The sequence below is a fragment of the Lagenorhynchus albirostris genome, chromosome 9 (assembly GCF_949774975.1).
Source record: "Lagenorhynchus albirostris chromosome 9, mLagAlb1.1, whole genome shotgun sequence".
Taxonomy (NCBI): domain Eukaryota; kingdom Metazoa; phylum Chordata; class Mammalia; order Artiodactyla; family Delphinidae; genus Lagenorhynchus; species Lagenorhynchus albirostris.
In genome coordinates, this window is record NC_083103.1 from 62,952,818 (window position 1) to 62,980,630 (window position 27,813).

The 27,813-nt window shown below is 35.1% G+C and overlaps 1 protein-coding gene across 2 annotated transcripts; it reads left to right on the forward strand.

Moving 5' to 3' along the window:
* The first annotated feature begins 202 nt into the window (after positions 1-202).
* On the forward strand, positions 203-27,813 carry HIKESHI (heat shock protein nuclear import factor hikeshi). 2 transcript variants are annotated; one of them, XM_060157874.1, is made up of 5 exons: positions 203-442; positions 2,603-2,840; positions 20,828-20,979; positions 26,683-26,801; positions 27,734-27,813. In XM_060157874.1, the coding sequence occupies exons 1-5, from the start codon at positions 413-415 to the stop codon at positions 27,786-27,788; spliced, it is 594 nt and encodes a 197-aa protein (XP_060013857.1). In that variant the 5' UTR covers positions 203-412; the 3' UTR covers positions 27,789-27,813. The 2 variants fall into 2 exon arrangements, with proteins under 2 accessions (XP_060013857.1, XP_060013858.1); XM_060157875.1 differs by having other exon boundaries at positions 26,743-26,801.

A 27,813-nucleotide genomic window follows, 5' to 3' on the forward strand; every position in this document is an offset into this window, starting at 1 on the left:
GTTAGACAAACGTGAGAAACTTTTCCTCCCGGCTCTGGATTCGTAAATTTGGGATACGGACTACCAATCCCAATAGGCAAATCCTCCGCGTTCCCTTCCCGGAAACCGGCGCAGGCCCTTCTGGGACTTGTAGTTTTATACGGGATCTGGCCCGCCTTTCCCGTTTAGTAAGGGCGGTGCGGTGTGAGCCCCGGAAGTACTCGTCGACTGAGAGGCGTTCTGGTTAGGAAGGCGAGGTTAGAGGTCGCGGGTGCAGAAAGCGTTCCTGCCGCTGGCCTATTCGCTATGTAGCGGAGGGGTAGGCACCCTCCGCCACGTTCTGGAAGGTTCTTGGGCTCGACTAGGGCAGTAGACCCAGGATTTCTAGTCCCCGGCTTCGGGTCCTTGCCGGCTGAGCGGAGCCGCCGCCGCCATGTTTGGCTGCTTGGTGGCGGGGAGGCTGGTGAGGATGGGGCCGGGTGGTCTCAGGGAGGGGGCAGGACGCCGAGGGCGAGGCCCCGGGAAGGGGAGGGTGCGTCGGTGCGCGGGATGCGGGGAAGCCCCCTCACGTCTAGTTGACTGCTGAGAGTGTGAGGGTGGGCAGTGGGACGCTGGGATGTTCGCTCTCCTTTCCCCACAGCTCTTTTCAGAGTAGCAGTCACACCATTAGCTGCCGTTTATCGAGTGTGCATTATCCTAGGCAATGCACGCCTTTTGTCTGTTCCTAGTCCTCTCAGCCATCTATGTAGCGCTTATTTGGCACTGTAAACTTAACCGTCACTCGTGAGATGGTGGTTCTCATTCTCATTTTGCAGTTGAGGAACTAAAGCTCAGTTGGCAGTATAAATACTCGCCTGAGCTCATAAAGTGAGTTCGAGGTAAATGTGGTGTTTCAATCTAGTCTGTAGCGTCCTGTTTGTCGAAGATGAAGGTACTCGGGCAAAGTATAACTGCTGGGTCCTTTTGGAAGGGCCCTAATAAAAATATGCTTAACGTAATTGGAAATGGGCTGATAGAAACGCCTGAAACGTAAAGCGTGAGCGATATCTGTGATGACCCCAGAAGGAGCGTGAGCAGTGAATTTCCTTATTGGTAAAAAGAGATAACCTTCCTTGATGAATTGTTAGGTAAATGAGTTAAGTACCTGGGATTGTTCCGGAAGAATCTGGAGGGTGAATCTTGCTTGCCTCCGTAGAAGCCACTCAGAAATCCATTTCAGACCTGATCCCTTTCACCTAGAATTCTTTCTCTTTATTTTTTTCTCCCTGCTTTATTAAATGTTGCAGCCCCTTTGTTGAATTTTTTCATCAATTTTTGATAATGTAGTGTGTACACAGTTCTAAGGAACCACAGAGATAAATTGGAGATGGCTATCTTCAGAAGATTTATTGTCTGTCCCTTGAATGACTGGGAGGCCCCTTTTGGTGATGGTGGTGATTGATAATACTGACGGGATAACTTTGTATTGCTTCTGCTCCGGATAGGAAGAATGAAAGGACCAGCCTAGGATTGAGTGTGGGACGAATTTCGTTAACGAATAACATTTAAAATGTGTGTGTTTTTCTAAAGAATAGAAAGGCCCTATGGAATCCGTGTTGTCTACTAATTTGGAAGGAATTTAGTTATAGCAGTGCCTGTGTCTATTTACCTAACACCTAGCCTACATAATGGATATACAGTAGGGGTTCCTTCATGACAAGATTTTCTTTGACGGTGTTTGACTTTTTAATTCTGGAGTATTTGAACATGTTAATCAAAATGAAGGGCAAATAGACCTAGCGATGCCTCAACGTTTAACTACATTATTCTTTGACTAGAAAAATTCACCAAATCTAAAGTTATGGACTCAGTAAAAGATGTACCCTTTTTCCTAAGGTCGAGGATTAGAGTGTCATAATACAGATTAACAGAATGTCTGGTGCCTTTGACAGAGTTGACATTTAAGAAATATTTATTTTACCTGATGATTATTTCAAAACTTGTAGATACCATGATTTTATGTGCCTTTTAAGATTATGCATGCCAAAAACTGGTAAAATTGAATTTAATACTGATAGGCATTTTGGTTTATATTTATGTTCTTTCTTCCTTTGTTTTATTTCTCTGTATTTAAACTGGAGGGTTTAATAATTTGGGGGTTACAAATAGTTTTCAGTGAGTAGGCAAAATGACACATAATGAATCTGCAAATAATGAGGATTGACTGTAATAACTTCTGAATTGCTTACCCATTTTAATTACCTTCAAACTAGAAGATAAAGCTTTGGTGGCATGGTGTTTTGAACAACCTTTCATTTTTATAACATTCTGAAGCTGTAGTGATTTATTTATGTAAGTAAAATCCTTTCAGGGCACCTCTGAAATAATTTAGTTATGTTTTTGAAAGATTACATTCATTAAGTCATTTTAAGGCTAAATGTATATTTTTAGATTTTTCTATTAAAATAAGCACTCTTTTTGGTGTATTTGGTAATTCCATAATTAGAGTATCAGATTGATCCAGTGTTATACTTGATATAATGACTATAATTGACTATATTTGGTAACAGAGCTTACAGCAATACTAAAAGGGCTATAGAAACTTATCAAACTATTTCACTAAGGCGAGTTTCTTATATTCTAGGTGCAAACAGCTGCACAGCAAGTGGCAGAGGATAAGTTTGTTTTTGACTTGCCTGATTATGAAAATATCAACCATGTTGTGGTTTTTATGCTGGGAACAGTCCCATTTCCTGAGGGAATGGGAGGATCTGTCTACTTTTCCTATCCTGATTCAAATGGAATGCCAGTATGGCAACTCCTAGGATTTGTCACAAATGGGAAACCAAGTGCCATCTTCAAAATTTCAGGTCTTAAATCTGGTAAGAATAATATATTAAAACAGTTTCATAATTAAACTTTTTTCTTAAATAGCATAACACAGAATGTGGCTTTTTTTACTTTTCATTATATTTTTCTGATTGCTGAAGTAATATGTAACATTATTTAAAAAAAAAAAAAATCAGGGACTTCCCTGGCAGTCCAGTAGTTAAGACTCCATGCTTCCACTGCAGAGGGCACAGGTTCCATCCCTGGTCAGGGAACTAAGATCCTGCATGCTGTGAGCATGGCACGGCCGGAAAAAAAACAGTCAGATGGTACTGACACATTTGAAAAATGGTAAGTGAAGAGACCTTACACTTACACTCCCATCCATCCTATGCCTCTGGAGAGAACCACTCACTGTGGTTTTCTTTGTATGCTATATACCTTTGTAAAGGGATTTTTCTGAATTAGTGGGTGTTTTAATAAAAATGAGAGGAATCTTCTCATAATTTGTAATATGCACATCAGTGTTTAAATAAACAGATAAACCAAGGAGACTTGTATAGGAAATACAGTGAGAGTCCTTTTTTTCTACGAAGATCTTTTGAGCTCTTAGATTTGATTACCCCTTCAGTGTTCTTCTGTTGGTTGTATTGACATTGCAGGTGTTAGATCTTACAGGGACAATCCTTGCTTTGATGCTTGAAGTATTTTGTTTAGAAATTGAGAATGATACTAGGTAGCATTTACTCCCATTGAATATCTGGTTCCTTTGAAAGTCTAGATAAAAACAGACATGAAAAGTCTTAGATTATAAATATGTGTTCTCCTGGAAATAGTCTGTAAAGTCCAAGGCAAAGTTATATTTAGGTAACATGTTTATATATTTAACAAACATTTTGGTATCTACTATAATGATTAAGTTCTTGCCTGAGATCACTCATATTCTTACAAAGGAAGATAGTTCTATGGACCAGTATTTAGAAGGGTGAAAAGTAATTGCGGATGTTTGTACAAAGTGCTGAGAGAGAATAGGTAAGGGACAATTAACTCTTAAGTAGGTTGGGGAAAATTTCTGGGAGATGATATTGGACCTTTTGAGAAGATAAGTAGGAGTTTGTCAGGCCTGTGAGAGGCCTATTGGGCATCCTTTTCTAGGTAGAGGTAATATGGGTATAATGATGAAAGTTTGAAATCGTGATATGCTCAGAACGGCACAAGGTATGGTGTATAGGATAGGCAGGCACGGATCATGAAAAACTGAAAAGCTTATGTATCACACTGACTCATTTGAATTTAATAGGCTAACAATTTTTAACATGCTTAGATCACAGACCTATTTGATAGTGTCATAAAAAGTATGTGTAATATAGTATAAACATAATGTAAATACTAAAAAATTTGCATGTACTCTGAAGCCCATCCATGTGTCCCTCCCCATAAAGAACTGTCCCTGTATGTGTAGAGGAGCCAGTGAACAATTTCAAGTAAGGGAATGATATGATCAAATTTAATTTTTATCCTGAGGACTGTGAAGAATGAACTGGAGCAGTTCTGGCCAGATGATGAACTGTTAGCTGCTGTTATTTATGTAGTTGGAATTCTACAAGAAGAAATGGGAAAGAGTAATATTTAAAGCTAAAAATTGTTGAGATTGATGATAAATACTAATCTCTAGATTTAAGAACCAGGACAGATTCTTACAGTCCTTCTCAGTGGGGGTTCACTGAGATAATTATCCCTAATCCCTAAGGCAGTGGTTCTTAAAGCATGAGTCCCTGACCAGCAGCATCAGCATTAACTGGAAACTTGTTAGAAATGCAAATTTGTGGTAGGACCCCAGACCTACTGAATCAAAAAACTTGGATGGAATCCAAGTATTTAAATAGGTTCCCTAGGTGTTTTTGTTGCCTTCTGAAGTTTGAGAATCATTGTCCTAGGGCATCCACCGTATGTGGATACTTGTACATATAGCATGGTATTAGTTCTGAATAGTCTTCGGGAGAATTAAGAAAATAGTCATTATCAAATCACTTTTTCTCTTTTCTGTAGCTGCGCCTAAATAGAAAAAATAAGTAGAAAAAAAATGTGGACAACTCAATACACTTTAGTGAAGTTAAATATATAGAGAAAGTAATAAAGACACCAGAGAGAGAAAACAAGTCATTAATAACTGAACAGCAATGAGTCAGTTTAGCATATTTATCAACAGCATGAATAGAGGTCAAAAGTCAATAGATGAGTATCTTCAAAGTGCCAAGGAAAAATAAAATAACACTCAAAGCTATCATTGTAAAGTGAAGGAGAAATAAATGTGTTTTCATGTGGAGATGTAGAGTTTACTACTAATAGACCATTACTGAAAGAACTGCTGAAGGTAGTTGTACTTTAATAGGAAGGAACTGAGTCCCTGAATGTAGAAGGGTATGCCAGACTCAAAGTTAGCAAAGAAATTGGTAAACAAATATACAAATCAGGACAACCTGATTACATAAAACAATACAATAAATAAATGCACAAGAATTAAATACTGTACTGGAAAACAGTGCATATGACAGGAGGGGTAGTGATCTGAGTAAGCTTTCTGAAGTCCTGTGGTTTAGAAAGAGTAATAAAATTGATTCTACTTTCAAGTAATCCTGTTAAAATTTTAAGGAAAACTTAAAAAAAAAGAAAGAAAAAGACGGAAAAATACATGGTATGTGAAAAACAAAGTGAGATGGTAGAAATAATTTCACATATATCAGTTATCAAAATAAATCTAAACCTACTAAACTTACCAGAGAAAGCATGGAGACTCCAGGATGGGATTTTTTTAATTTAAGGCAGCAAACTAATAATTATAGTGATGTTTATCAGTAACATGTCTAACACAAGGAACCTCCCAAAAAGCTGTCATAGGTGTGTTTTAGAAAAATGGGACTAAGGCAAAAGCATTATCAAGGATTAAGAGGTTCATTCCCTAGGAATGAAATAATTCACTAGGAAGACTTAAATATTTCTCGGAAAAAGTGAATGTCATGAATTTGTGTGTATATAAAACATAACTTCAAATATATAAAAAAATTGACTTTACAATGATAAGTGGACAACCTTACAATCAATATTTTTTTTTTTTTGCGATACGCGGGCCTCTCACTGTTGTGGCCTCTCCCGTTGCGGAGCACAGGCTCCGGACGCGCAGGCTCAGCAGCCATGGCTCACGGGCCTAGCCGCTCCGCGGCATGTGGGATCTTCCCAGACCGGGGCACGAACCTGTGTCCCCTGCATCGGCAGGTGGACTCTCAACCACTGCGCCACCAGGGAAGCCCTCTATGTATTCTTGATACAAGTTATTTATAAGATATGTGATTTGACATGTTTTTCTAGTTTTTGGATTGTCTTTTCTCTTTATGGTGTCTTTTATAGAGCATATGTTTTTGTGTGTTTTTTTGTTTTGTTTTTCTGCAGACATCTTGTTTATTGATTTGTTCCCTTGCATCTTTTTAAAAATTATTTTATTGAAGTATAGTTGATTTACTTAGAGCATGTTTTTAATTTCAGTGAAGTTCAGTTTTTCAGTTTGTTCTTCTCTGGATTGTGCTTTTAGTGTTGTGTCTAAGAAATCTTTGCCTAACCCAAGGTTACAAAAGTGTTCTCCTAGATGGTTTTAGTTTTAGATTTTACATTTGTATCTGGGATCCAATTTGAATGAATTTTCGTATTTAGTGCGAGGTATGGATTGAAGTTCGAATTTTTTTTTTTTTGCAAGTGGATATCAAACTGTTCCAATACCATTTGTTGAAAAGAGAAAGTAATGTATAGATGTTTATATGAATATATATTGATTTAAAAATGAAAGAGAAATGGAAATAGATACTGTTATACAGTTTTTTAATCAAATTACTAGTTGGAAAGCATGCTAGAAAATTAAATGGATACTGGTAGATATTAATAGTCATAAGCGATATAGGCAGAGGAGGAACTAACTTGGGACAAGAGAGAGAGATTTTTGGTTTGGGTGTGAGGAACCTTTGGAACATGATAGCGATGCCTTAAACATAAAGTGGTGGGTTTTGTTTGTATAGCAATAGGCTAGTAGCCAGCCAACTATTAACCTTTGCATAGTGGGACAGTGCAGGCTTATTTTGTACCCAGACTCATAGGCATTGATTAAGATTAATATTGGCCACCATCTAGTATACCAGGACCCACTGGTTGTTTTTGGAGACATACTAATTAAATTGTCAATTTAATTGTCCTTACCTTAACTTACCTTCTCTTCTCTTTGCTCTAGCTTTGCCAACATTTTGAGTAGGGAAAGGGGTGCAACATCTCTTTTTCATTTATGATCATCACTATATTCCGTGAAGGAGATGCCTTGGAAATAGTGAAAAGTGCTTTCTTCTGTCATTTTTGCACTGCCTTCGGCTGTCTTTTCCCTTTTCTCTGTGACACCCAAAACGTTGGGGGCAGTGGGCATAACATTCTGAGATCATAAAAACCCAGACATTTCCTTATTGTGTTATCTCATCCAATCTGGAGAAAATTCAGCAATCAAAAATGAGTTAATACAGTTGCTCTAACCAAAACTTTAACAACAATAATTACTCAGTGACATATTTTCTGTGGAGTTAGCTAAAACAGTCCAAAATCCAGTCCCAGAGTAATACTTAATCCATTATGGGAAAATGGATTTATTTCCATTATGATAAAAGTAATTCTTTTATTCTCCTGCCTTTTAAAAAATAAATTATTTCTCATCATTTTCATTATAACATGGCTTTTGATAGCTTTTATCTATGAAAACAAAATGAAATTTCAAGGCAGTATTTTTAATGAGCAAAGCACAATGCTTTATTAAAGGAAAAACAGCTTAAAATATTTAGAGACTTATTGATTATCAACATTAAACAAATGATAAAATGCTGTTAAAATGTTTTGGGTGGTTCTTTCCTAGTGTATTTGGAAAATGCGCTTTTCGGATGTTTAAAGTATTAGAATTCTTAATTTATACAGAGAAGATTAGACTTTTTATTCATATTAGGGAATTTTGTATTATTGAAATATAAGAATAGGTGGACTTGTAATGGATTTATATTTTTGAACCTTTGAGATGCCCTTTATAAGTTTTATTACATTGAGCAAACCTAGCTAACTAGCATATCAGGGTGGAAGAGAGACTTGCTGAAGTAACTTTAGGCAGTTGTGATTGAACTGAGAATTTATTAAGTAAGAAATCTAGAAGAATTTTACGGGAGTAGGAAGGGTAGACGGTTAGTTGAAGTGAAGCAAATTTCATGTTAAACTTTGGCAGTGTTTGGTTCTCTGCTGGTTGATGAACAGATTTCTTAATTTTGCACAGAAAGGTTTTGGTCAGAGAGAGAGAATTGCAGTTGGTAGGACATCTTAAAACAAGGTACTGTGAGTTTTATTTTGTTTGAGAGAAGATTCTTTGTAGCTCTTGGGTTCTGAAAAGGAGTTATACGATGAATATACTTTTCGGCTGATGATGGAACAATCTGGGGTGATGGTTGAGAATTAGGATGGGACTAAACTTGAAAATATAGAAGGGAGGGTTTGATGTTAAGAAACAAGAAGAAACTTCCCTTCTTCCTTCCTCCCTCCATGGGATCTAGAAATCCTAAAAAAAGGTAAATAAATAAAAGGCACAAGCTTAGATACAGTTTGGTGGTTAGAGACTTGGGGAAGTTTAAATGAGTCTCTTGCAATTTTTATCTTTAGATGCTGTGCTTGGTGTTTAGTGCGGAAGAGACATTTAATCAAAAACTTAGTAAAAATCATGAAATACTGGGAGTATTATATAAAGAGATTCTTTGCTTTACAGAAATTGTATGCAAACTCAAATTAGCACATAAAAGGGAATATTAACAAAACTAAAATTTGTATGGAACTTATATTTTAAAAAGTGGGTAATTATATGTCTTTTGCTATATCATGATTTTTAAGTTGTCTGTTTACATTGTGAATGCTTGGGAAATATACTAGAAATTACTGTAGACATTTCCATTAAACAAGTTACAGAAGAAAAAAATACTTGCTTATGTAAAGACTTTGTTGTATATCAACTTCATTCTTAGCACATACATTTCAAATTGATGACTGCTTTCACTTAGGGTCTCCGTATCTGTGTATGAATATTAAGATCACTCCAAGACAGTATTCAAAGGAAGCAGGTTACTGAGCTGAGATAATTGAAAGTGGCTCTATAGAAGATTAGACTGGAGCATGAACCTGAAGTATGAATAGGTTTGGATGGGATGGAAGTGGGAGGATGGGAATTGCATTTGGAAATCATCAGTCATGAAAGTAGTAGTATACACTGCACCTTCAAGTGACAGTGAGGAGGAGACTTTTAAAGGTAGCTTGATAGACTTCTATTTGGGACATGTGGGGCGAGGGGTAAGGTTTAAAGGTAAAGTGGAGCTGTTGTGTGCTGGTTATGCTATGGGGGGTTTACTTTTTTTTCTGGTAGGCAAGTGTTTGAGCAAGAGAATGATACTTTAAAAAAATGATGTTTTAGTAAAATCATTGTCTAGGATGGGTTGGAGAATCTTGTTGAGATTAGAGCCAGAGCAGCCAATTAGGAAGATTTTATAATGTTTGAAGGATGAAGGAAAGGGTAACATTGAATATCTGCTCATGCAATGCATTGTACTAGGCTTTCATGTGTATTATATATTTAATCTTTATTATTAGCTTCTGGTTTTCAAGAGACTGGATGTCAGAGAAATTAAATATTTTGCTAGCATTTGGTGTTGTCATACAATTGATTTTTGTATATTGACTTTGTATCCTGGAGGATGAAGGAAGAGGTAACACATTGAATATCTTGCTAAACTCCCTTATTAATAGTTCTAGTTGCATCCTAGAATTTTCTGTATAGATGATCGTAACATCTATGAAAAAGACTTTCATAGATTGGAAAGACTTTCTTTCCAATTTTTTGCCAAATTTTATGTCTTTTATTTCTTTTTATTGCCTTATTGCATTGCCCAGCCCTTTGAGCATCATGTTGAATAGAAGTAGTAAGGGTGCAGTGAGGCAAGAAAAAGAAAAGGAACATAACAGTTGTTCTCTCTTCCTCTGTTTTATGAGTGTCTAAGATTGAAAATGAATTGCCGCTTTCATCAATATGAAATACCATTTATTATGGTAATGCTTCTGTCTTGAAGTCTACTTTGTCTAAAATTTATGTAGCTTCTCCAGTGTTCTTTCTCTCCAGTGACATGCTGTATTTTTCCTGTATTTTTACTTTGAGATAAATCTATGTATCTCTTGTAAACAGTGTATAGTTAGGTGCTGCCTTTTTTTTTGACCTCTGTCTCTGCCTTTTAAATGAGGTGGTTAGACCATTAATATTCAATGTTACTGACATGGTTAGGTTTAAGTTTTTATATTGGGTTTTTTTTTCCGCCTTCTTTTGGATCGAGTATTTTTAAAATCCATATTTCTTCTATTGGGTTTTTACTTTTACCTTTGCATTTTTTTTAGTGGTTCCTCTATGGATTATTATATGAATCGTTAACTTTTTACACTGTACCATGAATTAATATTAACAAAATAAACATCTGTATTTGACAACTATGAACCTGGATTTGGTCATTTTTATTGCGTGTCATCTCCACTTTTCCTTGCTATGTCAGCCCACTTAGTGAAATTCTGAATATAAATGAAAACTTTAGGGCAAAAATCACATTTTAGTAATTTATTTTGAATTAAAAATATTTATCTCCCTTCTCATCATCTTCATACTGAAGTTAAACATTGCATCTCTTAGTAGCATGTGGGAGAATCAGATATGTGTAATAGGAAGCCAAAAGATCTCTTATAAATACTCTACATTTTTTCCCCAAAGTTCAGAATTTTCACATCCTTCAGAGTTGAATAGCAGAGGCAAAAGGATTATTTGCTCGCCTTTGCTTTGTCTTAATCTCATCCAGAGAAACATTTCATGGTTTGTACTGGGAATTTTCTCAGTGGACTGCATCTTTCATTTTCTTAATGAAGTCTTTTGGGAGATAGGCTGCTTTTTTGATGTATGTCCATTTTTGATGTATGTCCATCTCATTAACACAAAAGGTATCTGTAATTAGAATTAGAAACTCATTTTCCACATAATTTTAGGATTTCTTTCTAGTTCTATGATATTAAGTATTATCAGGTCTCACAGTACTTTTTGAATTTTTTTCACAGTAATTTCGGAAAGTTTTTCTTAAAATTTCTTACCTGAGTTCTGAAGTTGATATCTAGCCTTAATAGCATTATTAAACTGTAAGATGCACAAAAAAAACTCAGCATTCATATAGTAGGTCAGCTGAGTGCTGGTGTTCACTTACAACAACTTAAACATCTGTTAAAACCTGTTATATATGAATAATGAGATGCCAGGTAATGTTAACATGAGCACACTATCTTTTAAATTAAGGTTTAAATTTTTAATTCTGAACTCGGAAGGTGGAAGCAGTTTCTTTTACCAAAAATATGTAACTGAAAGAATTTATATTATTCATATTTATACATGTTTATATGCATATGTCTGTCAAAGGTAATTATTTGTAGAGTTCATATCCTATTTGAAGGGTTTGTTTAAGCCACATCCACATATTCTTTCATACACATACTTAAGTTCAACTTAAAACCTTCCTTTTCTCTGTAGGTTAACTATTTTAAAGTGTTTCAAGATACAATGAGGAAATGGCTCAATGCCTCAGTCAGGGAGAATTCCAGTGACATCTACAGTGGAGAATTATGTGGAGAATGGGCAACGGAAGAGGCCAAGATTGGAAGAGCAGGTGGGGGAGTAGGACATTAGGTCAGATATAATAAAAACACTTATGTGGAACTTAAATACTTTTTTGTGTGTCTTTAGCACTTTAGTATGTGACTGTACTTAATAGAAGAATAAGAAATAGTTGATTAAATTACCTGTGCTATAAAGAGGGATTATATATTTATATGAATAAAATAGAGTAATGAATGCGGTAGAACTTCGTAGAATACTCTTGTTATGAGAAAAGGCTGATACTTTGTGTTTTAGGCACCTGAACTATGCACCTTATATTGGGGTTTTACCTTTTTTGTTTTTTATTTTTTTGGCCAGGGCCCTACTGTGAGGTAGTGTTAGTTTGGAATGAAATTCTAAAAGTATCACTTTTGATACTTAAAAAAATTTTTGCATTAGGGAATTAGAGCAACTTTATTTTGAAATAATTTTAAAATTAGAGAAAAATTACAAGAATAGTGTAAAGAATTTTTTATATTCTCCCATATTCATTAATTTCGTTACTCTTTATCATTCTCTGGATATTTTTTTTTCCTGAAACTTTTGAGAGTAAGTTGTAGATATCATACCCCCTTACTCCTAAATACATCAGCATACATTTCCTAGAACAAGGATATTCTTTTATAATCACAGTATAATGATCAAATTCAACAAATTTAACATTAATACAATACCTTGTCTGATATACATTCTACATTAAAGTTTTGCCAGTTTTCCCAATAATGCCTTTTATAGCAGTTTCCTGCTCCCTCCATCTAGGGTCCAGTCAGTATTGTACATTGCACTTAATTGTCACACTTCTTTAGTCTTTAATCTGACACATTGCTCAGCCTTTCTTTGTCTTTCATGGCAGTGACATTAAAAATATCTATGAAAAGAAGGCTTAGCACCAAAAAGGAATTTTTAAGAAATGTTAAAATTAGAGTTTGTCATAAATCATCACTTTCTTCTTTATAGTTCTGCTCTTTTCTTTTTGGGTTTGCTGCCATATTTTAATGTCATTGCTTTGGCTTCTACACATGACATATACAGTCTCTCATTTTATCTAGCTCAGTTGCCAAGAAGAAACTTTTAAACTTATTCTAGTTTAGTTTTCATTTTAAGATTGGGTTGAGCTTGTCAAGGGGATTAGAAAGGACAAAACAACACCTCAAGATACTACTATTAGTCTGTTTGCATGCGGTGGAACTAGAGCCAGAATGGGAACCTTTTACTTCCTGATGTTTCTTGATTTCCTTTCTTGAATGGCTTATTGTGAAGTAAGTAATGAATAAAAAGCAGTTAAGAGTTCATACTACAGAATTTGGTGTAAACACGTAGGATAATGGACGGGAATGAGCATCAACCTTGGAGTTTGCTAGACCCGTTTGAATCCCAGTGATACTCATGACTAGCTGGGTAGTCTTGACCAAGTTCTTTAAGCCTTAGAAGAGAATCCAGGTAAAACGGGGATAATAATACCTACAGTGCATGTGTTTTGCGGAGCATTAGAGATAATGCAAAATGCATAATAGTGCCTGGCACGTAGTTGGTGCTCAAAGAATGGTTATTACGTTTTTATAAAATCATAGAAAGACAGCTCTAGGAGGGATCTTAAAAATCACCCGGATAGTGAAATCTATTCAGAAAGGTTAAGTAATTGTTACTGACTTATTAGAGTGTAAGCTCCTTGAGAGTAGGGACTGTTTGTGTATCTTTTACCTTGTGTTCTTTAGAGTGTATAGAGCACGGTGATGGACTTTAGATACTTGGTAAATATTGATAGTTTAAATACATTTCAGACAAATTCTAGACATATTACTATGTCAGGTAAGTTATTTTTGTCTGGTTTAAAGTACTTATTATTGATAGACCTTTGGAAGTCACATAGCTCTTAGAATATGCATGAGTAAAAAATGTAATTTCAGGCTTGTCAGGCTATCAATAGAAATAAAGCAGAGGTTTTAAGGATATATATATATATATATATATATATACACATATATATGATTTTTATATTCAATACTAAGAGGATTTTCAGCAGGCATAATTAAGTTGTTTTTCTGTAGCTTTTTAGCATATGTCATGTTCAAATGCCACTTCATAGTGAATTGCTTATTTTTGGCATAACAGTTTTATTTAGTCTTCATCCCTGCTGCTATGCACACCAAAAGTATCTTAACCAGTGGACTCACTTTTAGTTTTTTGGTTTCTTTTTGGGGGCACTTATAACTCTTAGAAAGATTGATATTTCATGAGTTTTATTCTTCTGTAGAGGTCTTCCAGAGAAAACATTTACTTATATATTTTTTAAACTCATTCTATCTTGCAGTTACCATATGGGTCCACTGGACCATTTTATAAATTTAATGTGCATTTGAGGATATTAGTGATCTTATTTTGTCTATATCTTGAAACATTTTGCTGTTTCATCCAAGGAATTATTTCATCATTTCTCATTAATTCTCAACTATGGAAGAAAAGAAAGGCTGAAACAATAAGAAAAAGGAAAAATGATGGAATTACTTGAAGCAGAGGTTGGCAAACATTTTTGTAAAGCTTAAGATAGTAAATATTCTAGGCTTTGTGTACTACATATGGCCTCTGTGACATATTCTTCTTTAAACAACCTTAAAAATGTGAAAACTATTGTATGACCTATCCTAGGTCATACAAAAACAGGTTATGGGCCAGATTTAGCATGTGCACCTTAGTTTGCTATTGCCTTATCCTATGGTTTTCATATTGCATTGTCCAAAGGATTATGTCATGTTTCAAGAAGTATAAAAGGAGACTGGAGACACCATCTTCATTGTCTGCTTTTTGCTTTCATTGGACAGAATTAGGAATTAATAATTTTTCATATTTTGTTCATGATGGCAAAGAGAAGAAAATTGACAGGGGAACAAGTTTCACAATTTTGTGTGAATCAGAAGATGAATACAGGGACTTCCCTGGTGGCACAGTGGTTAAGAATCTGCCTGCCAATTCAGGGGACACGGGTTGGAGCCCTGGTCTGGGAAGATCCCACATGCTACAGAGGAACTAAGCCCGTGAGCCACAACTACTAAGCCTGTGCTCTAGAGCCCGTGAGCCACAACTACTGAGCCCGTGTGCCACAAGTACTGAAGCCTGCGTGCCTAGAGCCCATGCTCTGCAACAAGAGAAGCCACTGCAGTGAGAAACCTGCACACCACAACGAAGAGTAGTACCCACTCGCCGCAACTAGAGAAAGCCTGTGCGCAGCAATGAAGACCCAACACAGCCAAAAATAAATAAATAAATTTATTAAAGAAAATGAATACAGTGAGGCAGATAGCAGCATTCTAGACTCATGATGGTGGTGAAGTTGATCATATAAGCAAAATCTCAAGATTGAATCTTCAGATGATGGTCTCTTAGGTGAATTTTCTCAAATAAAAAAATGGATGATTGAACAGTATATTTCTAAGGGCCAAAAGAAAATATGGTATTCTTATCCATTTAGTCATTCAGCAAGGAGGAATTAATCACGTAGTATTTTGTGACAAAATCTTGGACATGTGGTAAAAGGATGTGTGCTGGTATTCTTTCATCTCTTACGTTTGGTCTCCAAATTTGACTGGATACAGTTTGTAAGTGGGCATTGCTGAAAGTGGGTGTGTATACAAAGGTGATGAGAAGATAATGTAGAAATGAATGAAACTAATTGGATTGATTATTCTAAATAATGTTTATAAGTCTAAAAATGACAATGTTTTGCAAATTACAGATCAAAGAGGGTGGCCATTCTTTCTTCAATAAATTATGAGCCATTAAAATTTTCAAAATTTCAAGGTTTCACGTATTGCACTTTGACAATGCAACTGCCAGAAGAAAGACCAGAAGTGATGATAAGCTCGAATCTATTAGAGATCCACATTTATTAGTGACATTTGAGGAGCAGTTGTATTCAGAGAACGTGGCCCATTTTGGCTATTTATAACTTAAAAACCAGGCAAGTGTGGGAAATCTGGAATGGATGTTTGAGTTTGCTGTACTTTAGTACTTACGAAAATTCTAATAAAGTTTTTTAATATCTCTTCATTCTTTTGAACATTTTTTGTGAAATGAAGTGTATATAGTTTTAAAAAGAGTCACACCCAGATAGTAAATGATGATGACTGCTTTTCCTTGTATACTGACAGTAAAGCACTAGTTTCCTATAGGATTTTCTCCTCTGAGTTGTGTTAGGCTAGTGAAGAGGGATACTTTGAGAAACAACCTTAAAAGATTTGCTGCTTCTTTTACTATTGGAATGTTACTGAGAACTTTTTGTAATACATGTTTTTTTTAAAGACCAGGTCAGATGTTTTACTTTCCCTGCTGTTTTTGTTTTTTAATTTTTTGGTTATAAGACTCAGTGTAACTGATCATGTTTATCTTTTTACTTTGGCTGTCAAGAATTCATATCCAAAATTAAACACTCACTGTAAGTTTGTACATTATGTTCCAATGTTTCTTTCCAATATTTTATGGTTTGCAAACAAGAACCTTTGTACTTGGAGGGTACCAATTACTGTGTCAAGCCCGTTTTGAGAATAAGATTGACTAAAGGAATGGTTTAACTGCACAGTGGATTTCTTTGAAAATATAGATTAAAGATTACTGAAGACTGAGGGTTTTTTTGTTTTTCCCATCTTAAGTTGTCTTAGTCCCAGAGAGCTTTAAAATGAAAGAGTCAGAATATTTCCTTAGCCCCAGTTTTTACAACAGATCTTAGAGAGTTTTCCTTAGGGCTTCACTTATTTGCCAAGAGCTTGTGTGTGATAAAGGATGGAGGTTAGAGATGACAGGGCTTTCTGCTTGGGCCGATCACTCTGGGTAGTTACAACTAAGGCAGTAGTAGGTTGTATTGAACTACTTTCCTTGATTGAGATCATTGGAGCCTGTTATACAGGCAAATAGCAGTACATTTTCTGGACTTAGCATAATTCTAGGCTTAAAACAATTAAAAGGATGGAGTAAGGAACTCCAGAAGTTCATCCCTCCATAAAAGCAACAACAGCAAAAACTGGCAAAAACTCTCAGAATCAACTTTTTCAGGACTCTGGAAACTAACCAAAGGCTTGTCGCAACCAGAAAAGAAAAAACACTGAATCTCTGTAAGAATGGTGAGCTTTGTGGTAGTTAATCTACCCTGCTCCCAACCCTTGTTCCTCAGCTCAGTGGTAGCCTTGAAAATAACAGACCATGTTCTTGGTACTGGTACTGATACCAGAGGGAGGAGAATGGACCTTATTCACAATTAATTGTAATTAACTTGTTTTGTTCTGTGGTTCCCTGGAAGACTGATTTAAAAGGCTCACCTTTATCTCTTTTAACTTGGAACTCTTCCACTGCTAAAATGACTTTCTGCATATGTTTGTCAAAAATGTTTACAGGTAAATGTATTAGTCACTGCTGCCTGAGGCAGTGACAACAGTTGGGGCAAATAACAGACTAACCAAAAAGCTTGGAAGGAAAGGCTGGGAATAAGATACTTTGGGGAACAAGGGTTTTGAAATTCTCCTGGGGATTCCTGGGAATCTAAAAGACCACATGGGTGTCCAGGGCTGTGCACATGCTTGGGAAAGACCTAAGAAGGTTCTAAGCTCTTCCTGCTGGCTGACCTTGAAGGCATGAGTATTTTTTAAAATAAATTTATTTATTTATTTATGGCTGCATTGGGTCTTTGTTGCTGTGCAGGGGCTTTCTCTAGTTGTGGCGAGCGGGGGCTACTCCTTGTAGTGGTGCGCGGGCTTCTCATTGCAGTGGCTTCTCTTTTTGCAGAGCACAGGCTCTAGGCGTGCAGCCTTCAGTAGTTGTGGCATGTGGGCTTCAGTAGTTGTGGCACACAGGCTTAGTTGCTCCGCGGCATGCGGGATCTTCCCGGACCAGGGCTCGAACCCGTGTCCCCTGCACTGGCAGGCGGATTCTTAACCACTGTACCACAAGGGAAGCCCGAAGGCGTGAGCATTGAAGGCATGTCTCAACACACAAAGCCCACCTGCAAACACTGGGAGAATTTTTTGGTTCCAGGCTTCTAAGGAAATCTCTTTCCATTCACTAGCTAACCACTAACCTAATAGAACAGAGACTTCAGTGGTCACAAATGACAAAAAATACAGACTTTATAGTATTAGTTCAGAAAAATCATTAAACAAGGAAACAGCCACAATAAACAGTATCAATAAACCCTAAGGAGAGGTGAAATATCTGATTGCTGGAGTTGCCACATTATTCAATATCCAGTTTTCAACAAAATGCTATGAAGCATGCAAGAAACAAGGCCCTTTCACAGAAGAAATGAATAGAAACTGTTCCTAAGAAGTATAGACATTGGACCTAATAGTCAAAGACTTTAAGGAAGCTGTCTCAAATATTCTTGAAGAGCTAAAGGAAATCAGAATGATGTATCATCAAATAGAAGATACCAATAGAAAAAAATTTTTAAGGAAATAAGTTATGGACTGGAAAAGTACAGTAACTGAAATGAAAATTTGACTAGAGGGTTTCAGAAGCAGATTTGAGTAGGTGCAAAAAAGAATCAGTGAATTTGAAGATAGGTAAAATACCTAATTTGAAGAGCAGAAAGGAAAAAGAATGAAAAATGAACAGAGCCTTAGAGACCTGTGAGACACCATCAGGCATGCCAACATATGCATAATGGGAGTCCCAGAAGAAGAGGAGAGAAGGGGTAGAAAGAATATTTGAAGAAATAATTGCCCTAAAACTCTAAATTTGATGAAAAACATTAATCTACACACTTAAGTAGCTCAACAAACTCAAGTAGGATAAACTTCACTCCAAGACATGATAAACTGCCAAAGACAGAGCATCTTGAAAGTGGCAGGAGAAGCAGCTCATCACATACAAGGGTCCTTACTAGATTATGGCTGATTTCTCATCAGAAACATTTAGACCAGAGGCAGTGGGATGACATATTTAAAGTACTGAAAGAAAAAAGGTCAATCAAGAATTATCTAGCCATCAGAAATGGAGAAATGAAGACATCCCCAGATAAACAGAAATTGGAATAGTGGCTAGAGGACTTACCCTATTGGAAATGCTAAAGGGAGTCCTTCAGGCTGAAATGAGAGGACCTGGGATAGTAATTCGAATTCATGTTAAGTAAAAAAGAACACAGCTAAAGGTGACTATACAGGTAATTATGAAAGCCTTAATACATACTTTGTAACTTTGCTTTTTTTCCTATCTGATATAAAAGACAATGGCATAAAACAAAAACTCTTAAGTCTGCTTATGGGCATACTAGGTATAAAGATGTAATTAGTGACAACAATATAAGGGAGAGAAGCAGTTACATAGGAGCAAAAGTTTTTGTATACTATTGAAATTAAATTGGTATTAATCCAAACTAGAGTTGTTCTATTTTAAGATGTTAATTGTAATCACCAGTGCAACCATTTAAAGATTATAATAAAATATATATATATAATAAAGGAAATGATAAGGGAATTAAAATGGTACACTGGCAAGTATCTATTTAACATGAAATTCAGCCCTTCAATTAAAAGGTAGAGATTTTCAGAATGGATTAAAAAACATGGTACAGCTATTGATTCAAAGATATAAATTGATTGAAAGTAAAGGATGAAAAAAATTATGCAAACCGAAACCAAAGGGTCAATCTATCAAAAAGATGCAATTACAAACTTTTGTGTACCTAATAGAGCCTCATGAAGCAGAAGTAGAGTTGAAAGGAGAAATAATCAGTTCAACAATAATAGTTGGAAACTTCAATACCTTACTTTCAGCATGGACAGAACAACTAGACAGAGGATCATCAAGGAAACAGAAGACTTGAAAAACACTGTAAACCAACTAGACCTAATAGACTTATGTAGAACATTCTATGCAACAAAAGCAGAATATACATTCTTCTCAAGTGCCTATGGAACATTTCCTTGAATAGCTGTATGTTAGGCCACAAAACAAGTCTTAGTATATTTTAAAAGATTGAAATCATGCAAAGTATCTTTTCCGACCACATTGATAGAAATTAGAAGTAACAGAAGTAAACCTGGAAAATTCACAAATATGTGGAAATTAAGTAAAACAAATAATTTTAAAATACCAAAAATATCTTAAACCAGTCATGTTTAGTGAAGTGTGTGTATTTTTAAAGCACAGAAAAATACAGTTATGTTTGTATTCATATGCTTGAAAATTTAATGAGTCTTGATACTTGCAGTAAGTGTTCTAGTTATTAGGGATGTGTGTTGTCCTAGAGTTCTGTAGTATTTGTTTAGACATAGTCATATAAAAAGCAGATAAATCAAAAATCTATTCATTGTATGATTTTTTTTCTTAGACTAACTTTTCTGATTATGTCTTATGTGCATTAATAAAACTGGTCTATTTTTTCATGTATAAGTTAGCTGACACTTAGAGGCTCAGATATATCAAATATACATTTGATATATTTTATATATTTATGATGTATTATATATTTTACTTGTAAATAAATATATTGTAAAGGCGAAAATTACTATTTTCCGAATAAGCTGCAAATTCCTTTATTGCTTATTTGATAACATCATCAGGTGTTGAGTGGGGTGATTTATGACATTTAGTAAAATATGCCATGTCGTTATCAGTATTAATGGCAATGAAATCTCTTTCTTTAGTGGAATAATCAGAAAATATTAAAACTAATTCTAAAATTTTTTTTAAATATCCTTCCCTCAGAGTTAGCATTGAGAATCTGTTATCTAGTTAATGCTCATTTATTTTTCTCTTATTCTCTTAGTTTCCATTTCTAGCTGCAATAATTTTGTAAGTTTTAGAAAAGTAACAGCTATTTTTCTGGTGAGGAAAATTTTGGTTTTCTTAATTATTTGTTAATACGGTAAAAGCTAGGCATCCTTTTACATTTATCTGAGAAGAGACAAACTTTCATGTAACAGAACTTTTTAGTGCATATAGATCAGAGGCTCTTCACATATTTATATTTTATTATTATTATTATTTTTTTTTTTAATTTATTTTTTGCGGTACACGGGCCTCTCACTGTTGTGGCCTCTCCCGTTGCGGAGCACAGGCTCCGGACGCACAGGCTCAGCGGCCATGGCTCACAGGCGCAGCTGCTCCGCGGCATGTGGGATCTTCCCGGACCGGAGCACGAATCCGTGTCCCCTGCATTGGCAGGTGGACTCTCAACCACTGCACCACCAGGGAAGCCCCACATATTTATAAAGGAATTTGTGTGTATACAAGTTAAGTTTAAAATATGTGGCACATGTTAATTTTTTTCAGGAGAAGGAAGCCAGCACCCTTTTGGAGCCATGAATATTGTCCGAACTCCATCTGTTGCTCAGATTGGAATTTCAGTGGAATTATTGGACAGTCTGGCTCAGCAGACTCCTGTAGGTAATGCTGCTGTGTCTTCAGTTGACTCATTTACACAGGTAATGGAATGTACATTTCATTATTTTCTAAAATAATTTAAAAATCACATTCTGTACTTTAGAAATTAGCTTGGTGGTAGAATTCATGTAAAAATGAAGGTAAACACATATGATACAAGTTATTGGCTTCCATGAATATTTTCAGTTTGTCTTCGTCTCTATAGGTATTTTAAAATTTATAAATGCTTTAGTGAGACTTAAGTTTTTATAGTGATAAAATAGCTCAAAGTGATTTTTTAAAATGGGTTTAAATATTAACTTTTCTTCTTTTCCTCCCACAATTAGTATGCTAGGCTGTGAGTATACAGTTGTAAACCTGATGAGCAAGATCCTTGTCCTCGTGGAGCTTAAAGTGACACAATTCCATAAGGGTTGACTTTTAACCTGTCTGGCAGAGGCCTGAAGGGGAGAATGATCTAGGCAGAGTTATAGCTATTACAAAGGCCCTGTTATGTTTGAAGAATAAAGTGAAACTTTGTGTCTGGGGTAGAGTGAACGAGGGTGAGAGATGGGAGATGAGGTTGGAGATTATGGGGGAGGTGGCTGCAGGATAAATCATATGCGACCTCATTGGCTTTTGTAAAGACTTTGGCTTATATTCTGTTTGGAAGAGAAAACATAAGAGAGTTTTGAGCAGGAAAGTAATATGATCTAACTTACATTTTTAAAGGATCACTTTTGCATCTTTGGAGAGAAACTGTAGTGAGGCAGAGAGGGAAGGAGGAAGATCAGTTAGGAGGCTCTTGTGAAAATCTAGGTGAGAGATTTTAATGACTTGAACCAGGAAGTATGGGGAAGTAGAAATGGAGGTGATGAAAAGTAGTTGATTTCTGGAGATAATTTGAAGATGGGGCCAATGGTGTTTCATGGTGTGGATCACATGTGAGGTCTGAGATACAGACATCAACTATGGCTCCAAGGGTGTTGGATCCAGGAACAAGAACACAGGAATATTGTGAAAAGAACAAGTATGGGCTGGGAGTGGAATCAGGAGTTGAATTTTGATTGTACTATGTTTGGGATGCCTGTTAGATATCCAGCTGGAGAAGACAAGCTTAGAGTTCAAGAGAAGTAAAAATTTGGGAGTCATCAGTGTAGAGGTGGTATTTAAAGTTGAGAAGGGGATGTGATCACTGAGAAGTAACTGTAAATAGAAAAATTGGCCAGTGACAGAGCTTGGGGCCATTTCAAAGTTGAGACGCTTAAAGAGATAAGGAGAAATGAAAGGAGCAGCCTGAAGTAGGAGGAGACCCAAAAAGTGCTGTTTTGGAAGCCAAGCGAAGACTGGATTTTAAGAAGGAAGAAGTGATCAGTAGTATTCACTGCTGATGGGTCAAGTAAGATGAAGGCTAAGAATTAACCATTGGATTCAGCAAGGTAAAAGTTATTAAAGATTTTGACAAGAGTTCATAGAGGTGGAAAGGGTGTTTGCAGCGAGGTTGAGTGAATTGGAGAGGAGGAAATGGAAACAGTGAATATAGATGACTCTTGACGAGTGTTGTCATAAAGGACAGCAGGTGAATGGTCTGGTTGCTTGAGGGGGCTATGGGGACAAGGAATTTTTTTTCTTTCTGTTTTTAATCGGTGATATTATATCATGTTTGACAGGAATGAAGCATTAGTGAGAGAAAAATTGATGATGCAGGCGAGTGGGGAGGCTTGTGAAAGTGGTGTCCTCGAGTAGGAAATAAGACCGTATTGGGAGGTTTTCGATAGGATAATGGACAGTGTTTATAGTAATGGATATATGGGCACAGACAGACACAGGAGGTTGGTAAATGTGCTGATGAGAAGTTGTGCAAGTTCTCTCTCGATTCCTTCTCTTTGCTCAGTGAAATAGGAAGCAAGATCATCAGCTAAGATTGAGGGGAAAAGAAGTATTGGAAATCTAAACCGAAAGGATTATTAAACAAGTCCTCTAGGAGAGGAGGAGGGTGAATGGACTAGGGAAACCTTCTGGGCTTGCTAGGAAGCACATTTTTGAGGATTGTGGCCATGAATTTAAGCGCCGACTTGTCATATGATCTCTTGAGAATGGGCCAAATTAAAGAATGGCAGAATCTGGGTGTTAAAAATTTTGTCAGTAATTAAAAAAATAAACTATACTGAAAAAAGCAAGTTGTAAAACAATACTTTTAGTGTCCCATATAGATTGTATTTGAAAAATGTCTGGAAAATACATGACAAAATGATGTTATCCCTGGGGAGGGGCAAGAAGACTTTTTACTCTATAAGTTATTTGAGCTTTTTAATGATGCATATGTATTTTATTAAATGTTTTATTATGAAATATTTTAATATATAGAAAAGTGCATTCCACAAATATTTATTGTATACCTATTGTGAGCGAGGCATTTTTTAAGAACAAACAGATAAAAATAGGTAGACAAAATAAAATAATACCCATCCTTACAGAGCTCTCTTTATAGTGGGGTATATTTGAAGACTTCCATGTGTCTTCCACCTAGATTTAACTGTTACATTTTGCTATATTTGCTACTAATTAAAAAATTATATAAAGTGTTACAGATACAGCCCACTGCTCTCTGCTTCTCTTCTTCCCTTTCCTCTCCAGGTAGCTACTCTTCTAACTTTATATATCTTTCCTATCTGTATTTCAGTACTTAAAAAAATCTTTCATATTTGTTCACAAAACATGTATAGTACTATTTGTATATGTGTTTTTAAACGTGTTTCTAATTTATGCTCTTAGTTATTCTTACTTCAGTTTAGTTTTTATCAGTAGTACATGGTTTAGAAAGTCAAATAGTTTTACATGTAAAACAGCTGTCCTCTATTATACCTTTTATATTCTGCTTTATTCTGCCTCTCAGCAGCAGTCACTTTCAACCTCTCCCTCATTTTTTTTCCCTCCTTCTTCTTGTATTTATTTCCATGTGTCAGAAGAAACTTGATTAATCTTTCTTTATTAATTTATTTATTATAGGTATTTTCCATTGACTTACCGATACATAACATGATTTAGCTCTCTTAATCCGCCGTTCTCCAAAATACACAGATATCTTTTCTCCCCACCTTTCCATTATAGATTTTCATTAAGTTAGTATTCAAAGTTTTCAGTATTATGACCTGGTAAATGTTTTTCAAAACTGAGCCATGTGTAGTGCTATGATTATATTTCTTGTTTTGTATAACTTTTCATTTATCCTGGTTAATAAATTTCTCATTTTTTTCCTTTGCATGGATTTCTGTATTTCCATTTCTAATAATTTATGCCCAAACTCTGCCAATTGTAAATTCCCATTCAATATATTTAAATATAGCAATTTAAAATTTGTCTTGGAAACATTTCTCTTGGAACTCTCTTTTTTGTTCCACTGTGGACTGATTATTCTCTGGGTCTGTTGCATAGCTGTTGTTAAGGTATTGTTTTCTTTCACCATTACTCCAGAAATTCCTTTTATTTCTCTTCTGTGTTGAATCCCTTTTTTTCTGGTTCTTCTATTTTTACTTCTTGTTATTTACCCTTTCGTATGTTTTTAAAATGGATATAAATGTTTGTATCATACTGCACAAACTTCTACAACTTACTGTTGTTCACTCAGCATTATTTTTAAAGATTTATCTGTGTTGATACATGGAATCGATTTAGTTTGTTTTAATTGTCATATGTCATATGTACGAATGAGCCGCAGTTTGTTTTTCCTTTCCAATGGTAGATGTTTTTATACATTCTTAGTAATATTTGTCAGACCTTAAATTTTTGCCAAACTTGATAGGTGAAATTAGAATATTACTATTGTTTTTGGGGTTTTTTTTGGACTGTTGGTGAAGTTGAGCATCGTTTCAGATTTTTGGCCTGCATTTGTATTTTCTTTTATAGGAATTGACTGTTTATATAATTTTCCCCAATTTTCTGTTGTATTATTTTTGGCACTTTTTAATTTTAGCTTTTTGGGAAAAGGCCTTTATGTGTTCTGGATAATAATCCTTTGTTGTATATGTTGTAAATTTTTTCTCCTACCATGTCTTTTAGTATTGTTTATGGTGTCTTTTGCATACAGACATATTTTTCTGTAGACAAATTTTATCAGTTGTTTCCTTTATGATTTGTGGGTTTTTTGTATTTGAGAAATTCTTCCCTATGCCTATATGTAAAGATGTTATGTTCTCTTATAGTTCTTAAGGCTTTTAATGTTTTACTTTTTGAATTGTGTTTGTATGTGGTATGGGAAGGGATCTAAACTCATTTTCCCCCCTATGGAAAACTAGTTGTTCTAGTCCCATTAAATGAATAGTTAGTCCACATTTTTTTTTTATTCTGAATAATAGCATCTTTGTTATATATCATGTGTCACATATGCTTAGGTTTGTTCCTGGGCTCTCTCTTTTATTCCAGTTAGTTTATTTGCCTGTCCCTTTGCCAGGAAAAATCTTAATATCTGGAAGGCCAAGTCCCTCCTCCTAGTCATCAAAATAGGCTTAGGTATTTTTCATAATAATTTTAGTATCAGCTTGTCAAGTGCCATGAAAAATCTTGTTGGAATTTAGTTGAAAATTACATTGGATATATAGGTTTAATGTGCCTTTATCACATTAAGTATTCCCATCCGTGAACATATTGTATCTTTCCACTCGACATGGTATATAAGTCCTTTCATTTGTTTTCTTTCTTATCTCTCAAGACAGTCTTAAAATATTTTCCACAAAAGTCTTACTATTAGCTTGTCTTAGCATTTCCCCTAGGTATCTTACAGACTTTGTTTCTGTCATGAATTGGATCTTCTTAAAGTTACATTTAAAAATTTTTCTTGCTTGTATGGAGGGTTGCTGTTGATTTTTTTTCTCCTGGTACTGATCTTTTAGTTAGTGATCTTATTGGTTCAACTCTGATTTTGGTTCAAGTACCCTGACAGTAGAGTCTCTTGGACTAAACTACCTCGATATTATTAAATAAACCAAAACCCTAATAAGATGTTTCTTCCATGTAGAAAAGAGACAGCAAGAACCTTCATGGCTAGTTTTATGTTTTGGAAAAAGTGATGTTGGGAAGATTATTTTTGAGTGAATAAAAGGTAGTATTATTGTTAGTAGTTCATTAATTTTGGGGTTTAGTGCTTAAACCCATTTGATTCTCAAGAAATGTGAATCAGTTTACTTCTTGCTTCAACAAAGGAGTCTTGGAGGATGTTAGTGGATTTGCTCATTTGAGGGGCAGTGAGAATGAACAGACCAGGAAATAGAAATGAAATAGTGTTACCTTTCTCTTCTTTGTAATTGATGGTGAGTAACCAGTTGTTCCTTTTTTATACTTAAGTTTTTATCTTTCTGGTAAGAAAAAGACTTCTTGGATATGGTTACTATTTTATATGAGAAAATAGGTTGATTTGATGAGGGTGGTATTTGAGGAGAGGGGCATCTCCAAAGGTGGAGATAAAAGAAGATATTTTGAATGAAAAAACATTTTTTCTTTTTTTTTCCCCAAAATGAATATGTTATAAACTTTAAAATATTTGATAATCATAGAAATTCTTTGAGATATAAAGAAAGTACTAAAGGCAGATTGTTATGATTTTGTGGCATAATGTCATTTTATGACTTGCCTTAATGTTCAGCATTAGATTGTCTCAGAACTCACAGTCCTTAAACCAAGTTAATATGACAACATTTTAAATTAAAAATATTAAGGTCTAAATGGAGTATTTAGTATAATCCATTAATCTATTTATTATTAACTTTTAGTTCACACAAAAGATGTTAGACAACTTCTACAATTTTGCTTCATCATTTGCTGTCTCTCAGGCCCAGATGACACCAAGTCCATCTGAAATGTTCATTCCGGCAAATGTGGTTCTGAAATGGTATGGGGCATTTTGTAGCTCTCATATTAAGGCTTCTAGTAACCTACAAAAAATGTGTGTTTTTTGCTTGTGAATGTATTTCTTCTTTGACATTTAAACATATTCTTTTATTGTGGACATCAGAATACATTAACATTTGCATGCAATTAAATATGTATTTTAGAGTTCACATTAGGAATAATTTTTACCCCAAATAATATTTTGTTATATAGTAGCCATTTTGGCTTTATAAAGACAGGAAAATAAAATTGCTTATGTTTTAGGGACCACAATTAAGGTCTGTACATTTTTTTATATTTTGAATTGTAAGTACTGTATATGAGGCTTGAAATATCAATGAACTTTTTTTTTCATAAGTAGAAAGTCTTGATCTAAAATAAACATGTATGAAACATCAGAGTGGTTTATACTGCACCCTGTACATGAATCTATTTCTTCAGCTTTTCTATGTTTCTGTTTTATAGATATTTCTTTTCACTTTGAATATCCCAGTGTTGGGGAGATACATAAGGAGAGTTTGCTGAGAAGTGGTAGCATGGTATAGCATGGATTGTACTAGAATGTATTAGGTTTGAGCTTTGTAATAATGTAGCTATGTGACCTTGAGCAAATTATTCTCATCTATGAAATGAGGGAGAAGGAGTTAGATTTCATTTTTTCTTAGGTCCCTTCTAGCTCTCAGATTTGCAAAAGATAAAAAAATTAATAAAATTTATTATGATTTGTGCTTTCTGATACAGCCAGTTAAATCACTATGCTTGCTGTCTTTTATAAATTAATAATTAAACTCCCAGATTAACTTTTAACTTTCTAAGTTTTTAATCTTAGCATTTTAGAAATGACATGTAAAGTTATTTGCTTTTTGATGAGTCATTTGTCACATTATGAAAGATTCTAATTAAATTTCTTATAAATATGTTTTTCTTTTGTAGGTATGAAAACTTTCAAAGACGACTAGCACAGAACCCTCTCTTTTGGAAAACATAATTTGAATAAAATAATTTTTAATGGA

Excerpts from the sequence above, each read along its gene's own strand:
- HIKESHI (XM_060157874.1), top strand. The coding sequence starts at position 413 with ATGTTTGGCTGCTTGGTGGCGGGGAGGCTG. Across the intron at positions 443-2,602 it reads GCTTGGTGGCGGGGAGGCTG|GTGCAAACAGCTGCACAGCA; the intron begins GTGAGGATGGGG and ends CTTATATTCTAG. Across the intron at positions 26,802-27,733 it reads GCAAATGTGGTTCTGAAATG|GTATGAAAACTTTCAAAGAC; the intron begins GTATGGGGCATT and ends TTTCTTTTGTAG.